Source organism: Dermacentor variabilis, unplaced genomic scaffold (genome assembly GCF_050947875.1).
Source record: "Dermacentor variabilis isolate Ectoservices unplaced genomic scaffold, ASM5094787v1 scaffold_12, whole genome shotgun sequence".
NCBI classification, from domain to species: domain Eukaryota; kingdom Metazoa; phylum Arthropoda; class Arachnida; order Ixodida; family Ixodidae; genus Dermacentor; species Dermacentor variabilis.
Genome location: NW_027460280.1, coordinates 60652382 through 60658087, shown reverse-complemented (window position 1 = coordinate 60658087; position 5706 = coordinate 60652382). Strand labels below are relative to the sequence as shown.

General features: G+C 53.1%; 1 protein-coding gene across 1 annotated transcript; it reads right to left on the bottom strand.

Moving 5' to 3' along the window:
- Positions 1-584: 584 nt before the first annotated feature.
- Positions 585-5449, bottom strand: LOC142566412 (snake venom vascular endothelial growth factor toxin-like). Its single transcript, XM_075677386.1, has 2 exons — positions 4659-5449; positions 585-1331 (listed from the first exon to the last, which is right to left on the bottom strand). Exons 1-2 carry the CDS (start codon positions 4851-4853, stop codon positions 1104-1106), a joined length of 423 nt encoding a protein of 140 aa, XP_075533501.1. The 5' UTR covers positions 4854-5449; the 3' UTR covers positions 585-1103.
- Positions 5450-5706: the final 257 nt, after the last annotated feature.

Sequence of the window (5706 nt, the reverse complement as noted above, 5' to 3'; positions counted from 1 at the left end):
TCCGCTATTCTCCTGTCGTTGGCAGAGCTGACCACGCCAGTTACAGGCTTCTACGCATTTCTCTGCATTACATTTTTCCACGATATTTTTGGGGATTTTAGCACCAAGCACTTCGACCACCTCGACCGTAACTGCAGTTCGGTATCTGCCACCATCTGCTGTGCGGTATACACCCAAACTCTGAAACTTAGGCGGACAGTGCAAATGAGGCGGATGAGCATTGCCGCTCGCGGTATCAACGGCAAAGCGAACATTGTGCTTTCGATAAGCACGGCTTTTGCTACCTCTTCCTTGCAATTCCCTGCACACAATAAAAAGAAACACGCTCAAGCAGGGACGGCGTACTCTTTTGACGAACTCAGTAAGTGGCTTCAGGACGAGATCAGTTTAACATACCGCTACCGTTAGACCGACACTCTCATGCAATGCGCTAACTGAACATGCGTATCGCGATCAGCACATGCACCGCTGGCACGTAGCCGGACCCGTAGAAGTAAGGCGGGAAATGTAAGCTAAACGGATCTACTTCTGACGCAGGTAACGAATGCACTCTCGTAACTCCAGTGAACACCGCACAGGCAGGGTGACATGTAGAGCGTTTAATCTTCATGAGCCGACATCACAATAGAGGACAGAATGAACCATGATCTCTGTACAAAGTTCCTGCGTGCAGTGTCCGTCCTTTCACCTGACTCAAAAGCACCGGAGCACGCAAAGAACGGAAGCGACACTGTTCCCTTTCCCCGGCCTTCGCTCGCGATGCACCGCACAACTCCCGAGGGTCGCACCGGCGAAAGGCCCGTCTCTGATCCAGGCCAACTGAAATCACTCGCACACCAAACGTGGGGCACTCTCGCTGCCGTCGGCGCGCGCACCGCCGAACGAAGCCTGGGGAGAGAAGCGAGAGGCGGCAGCAACGCGCCGACGAGGGCAGCACACGATGCGGACGCAGCAGAAGGAGAAATCGCGGTCAAGGCAGCCCCCCGCACCCAGCCCAGGGGCCATCGACTGTCCGATCTCGGGTAAAGGACGGGGCTGCCGCCGTCCCGCGCATCGCCGCTGCTCGGCCGTGGCCGCGGGCCGGGTGACTGGACAGCACCGGCTCAGCGGATGGGCTCGTTGCGCAGGCGGCACTCGCACTCGGTGTGGTTGTCGAAGACGAGCGTGACGGGCTCGTAGCGCGACGAACCGTCGCTGACGTCCAGGTGCAGCACCAGGAAGGGCAACTGCACCGCCTGCGCCGTCTTCACCTGGCAGTGCTGCTCCTCGGAAGCGCAGCAGCCCGTGTCCGGCGCACACCGGTGCAGGATGGTGCAGTGGGGCAAGAACTTCTGCGTGGCGCAGAGAGTGCAGAGGCGCGGGGCGTTCCTCAGTCGCGCGGTTTCGCCACACGGCTCTCGGTAGAGCAGAGCACACCAGCACAAGGGACACAAAATGTAATGACGACCTACAACGCTGGTCGTTACGTCTTTAGCTACTTGTGTCGTGAGTGCTGCTTCGCACAACGAACTGTCACATCGCTAGAATTGATGCGTCCAAAAGATTATGCTGTTAGCGTACTGACTGTGGCGTACTTTATTCTTTTTTTCCTCTTTTTACGAATAAACCCTCTAAAATGATTTACTGCTGAAGTTGCGTAATGTTTAATTTTTTACTGTTCGCTTTTTGCCCTTTTTGTCTTTTGTTGATTGCATACTTTTCATTACCTGCAGTGTGGGTACGATCCATGTTCTTAGGCAACAAAAATTACAGCAATATATGTGTCTTCATGCGGTACACACTAAAACTGTGAAGTTATTTGCACATGCAATGGTTGTAGCTTTTATTCGAAGTAAAATAATTAGCTTTAATTATTTAGAGAAGGGACAAGCTTAAACCGGCATGGTTTTTCACCGCTTACGCAACACGCAACATCAACACGACATTCAAACAATATGGCCGAGGTTCACAGGAAGATGAAGCGGACAGCAGTCGTCTAACTAGGCATGTCTCAGGCTGAAGCCAACGGCTCCAGGCTCCGTCTGAGGCATCTCTATAGTTTAGCCATTGATATACAAATGAATGCTTTCTTCGCCGTAGTTAGCGCAGTAAAATCAATATGAGCGATTTCGGGGCGGGATGCAGCATGGGGAACATGGGGTTCGTCATGCCGCATCAAGCTTCGGCACATAGCCTGTTCTTCGTGACAAGAAAGTGCAATTTATACCTGCACTCATTTGGTGTCTGTCGCGCAATGCAGGAAGTAGAATACCCCATGGTCACAGCTACGCAGTTGTAGCAAAAACGGAACGCTTTCCTCCGACCACCCACACAGAGCATGTTGCTTACTTTGGTCAACAACAAAATAGCAAGAGGTGTACTTGGTGCCCCTTTGGAGAGAGTCTGTCCGAAGAAAGGCGACTATCACAATGTGCCAGTTGTTCAGTTTCGTGTATTTCTATTGTGACATGATCAAAAGCAGGTGAAGAGAAGCCAAAGCCTTAACGAAAGTTTTCACAAGGGGACTTTTTTTCCTCAGCAGTGACGTAGAGATAAATTTTTTCGGGGGGCGGCGGGGGGGGGGGGGGGGGGGAGGGGTATAGGCGCACGAACTTGAGCGGTCATGGAAGTGGGAGAGGTGGGGAGGGTGGCTGGGCAGGCGGCTGCCTGGTACACGAAAACTTCGAGCTTCCCTTCCCTGACTACGCCCTTGTTCGTCAGGGCGCTGAAGGAAACAGGACCGCTCATCGAAAGGTTGGCTTCGTGTTGAAGCGCCCCTTGTACGTTCACTTTTTAATCAATTCGTCTCCGTTTTCATGTGACCATTTGCCCTGTTTGGATTTATTGCTACGTATGTTTTGCCGGCGACATGAGCAAGTAAACTCTGTGGCACTGCTGCTGCATTTTACTCAAACTAAGATAGACAATGTTTTACGAGCTTATTATTCTAGTTGTGAACTTTTCACGTATTTACGTTCATCACACAACCAAATATGAAATCTTAGGCTCTCTCCCAGCCTGATACTATGTTAAAAAGGTGGGCCTCTCGGACCGGCTTGATTCGCGCACCCTAGTATTTTTTCTTCTCTAACCGGCATTGGGCTGTCATAAACGTCAGTGCAGCAAATTACCGTCGCCAATTTGCAAATACCCCAAGGAGTTACCCGGCTATATATATTGCTTGTGCGCTAACCGTTTATATATTTGATATGTATTCAGAGCAGAAATAAATCACGGCCATGGGGGATTACTAGCATTTCCCGCGATAGTTTCGTTAGGAACTTAAAACATACGGTCTATGGTTTTCAAATTGCCTATTTGCTTTTATATAAGACAAATGGCGTATCGAGTACTCATTAAAAATTTTCGAGGCCAGAATGCTCGCGGCCGTATCGCGAACAGAAGCGTAACGCTGGACTCGTTTTTCTTTGCGGACTATGCCGTCTGCAGCACCGCCGTCATACTGCTTTATGACAGCTTCACCTTGAAACTAACTGGCATGTGAACTATTGCGGCGGGTCGTAAACAGATTAAGACAGTTAGCGCATCATGGAAGCTGTTCGTGCGGCAGAATACCAGATATTGCCTAAAAATGCCTTCCCTGTGCCCTCAGCTCAAGCAGCAAGTGCAGTCACAACCGCTGCTTTACGATTCTGACTGCGTCAGGTATTGATGTCACCTCGTGATTGCTCCTTCCACTATGACGAAGTAATCTGTTATGAGCATTACTACACTATGAATAAGTGATGCAGCTGAAGAGAATATTTAAATATGTGACAAGAAAGTGTAATTGATGGACACCAAAGTGAGAAAATCCGTTGCTGTGGCATATGTGCTTAGCGGTTCGCGTCCAGAAACATTTTCGACGGTGACTGCCGTTCGCCGAGAAAAACCACTGCCTCACGACGCTTTCTAGCAGCAGTTTGTAGGTTTCACTGCTGGGAAACAGAAACGACAGTGACGCTTGTTTATGTGGTAAGCTTATTTCTGGTACATCGCCTGTTTCGCAGAGGCGCCGAAAAGGGGAAAAAATAACTGCCGAGACATACTCTAGGCAAGTACGTCTTGTGGCCATAACACGGCATGGCACGTTTTGGACGTGTAACGTATTGTAATGAATTCACAACTTGGCACTCAGTGGTTTTTGTCTGCACCACGGGGATTAAACTTCTGTTAGCAGGTAAGTACACTCCAGGTGAATGACGCTTTCTCTTCACCAGCCGCGTCAGATAAGTGGTCCATCCACAAACTTGCTTCTTGAGTGCCTCACTACGAGCAGTAGAGCTAACAAAGCGGTCTCGCTACGGTTGATGGTTATCATGCTTCGAGCACGTTAAAAGCCTGTGCCACTTCATCAAGCCAAACACAATAGTGTTTGCCTTCTTGAAGGGGCATCGACGCAAGAAAAAAAGAAGCGTTCTTTATCGGCCCGCTCAATATATCGGCAAGTAGATGCTCTTAAGACCCAGCCGATACTTTACAGAAGCGAGCCCCTCGCGGCGCCTGTAGATGCGGCGAAAAGGCGGGAAGAACCTGCATTCCAGCGCGATCTGTGGCAGCCGTTCACGAGGTCCTCGCTGCACCTGGTAACAGCTAGGCGTTATCGATGGCGCCGTTATCTGCAGCGGCGGCTCCCGCGGGGTGCGTGCGTGCACGTGCGGCGACCAAGCGGAGCTCACCCTGGTGTCGTTGGGCTGCAGCTCCTTGAGGCACTGGACGCGCGGCTGCGGAGCGCGGCAGGCGAACTCCCTCCACACGAACTCCTGGTGGCGCGCGGCCCTAGCCGACGCCGGGTTGGCCGGCCGGCGGGGCGCCGACACGGCGCAACACAGGACAGCGCTCAGGACCAGCGCTGGCAGCGCGAGGCGGCGCATCGCTGGGCTGCGCTTTTTAAGCCGCCGCACGATGGGCTCGCTATCACGCACATGGAGAACGCCAAGCGCGACGCGCCCGGCTCTGCGAAGCCCGCGAGAAAGAAAAAAGCAACGCCAATCGTGAACTGTCACACGAGCCGCTTTCCTTCTAGACCGCGTAATCTGGTCCCGCCGTTTGACGCTCCCCCCCCTCCACTTCGTCGTGGAGGTCGCGCTCTCACTGCCGCTGCATGCGCTGCAGGCCGTCGGAGTTGCCCAGATCGCCGTCCGTCGCTTTCGCTGGACCTTATAGTGCACCCTCGGCGAGCGGAAGCTATTCCGCGTCAGAAAGCCCACGACGCCAACCCGGTAAAACACGGATCGTGCCCTTTCCGCTTCGACCTTCCTGGATAATGCTCGTGTTGGTGACTTATTTGCCCGCTTCGCTGTCAGGTGGCGCGCGATCGCAGCTGCTTCTCACGTCGCTCCGGCGCACGTCCCAGCCGGTCCTGTTAACTGCAACAAACTCGTGCAAGCTATATGCAGCCGATGAAGCAACCACAGGTGCCGGTCAGTCTCGTGCCGCGTGTTTACGCACTAACCCGGCGGAGCGCGTGAGCGGACTGACAATGAAGTCGCGCGCCGGCGACAGGAGCGGCCTCCATGCGCCCGCTCCGGTGCCAATCGGGGCCCATCCCCTCATTGCAGCTCTGGGAGAGAACATGCCACGTGCCGTTAGATGCCCACACGATACAGCTGTTCGAGCGCGCAGTGTGAGTCTGTGAACCGCCGCTGTGGAGTGAGGAGCTTATATATGATTAGTTGGGGACTGCCCTGGCTCTCGAGCTGTCCCTAAGAGCGCGGTGACGACCCT

Coding starts and splice junctions, on each gene's coding strand:
- LOC142566412 (XM_075677386.1), bottom strand. CDS start 4,853: ATGCGCCGCCTCGCGCTGCCAGCGCTGGTCCTGAGCGCTGTCCTGTGT. Junction 1,332..4,658: donor TGCAGCCCAACGACACCAGG/GTGAGCTCCGCT, acceptor TGCGCCACGCAG/AAGTTCTTGCCCCACTGCAC.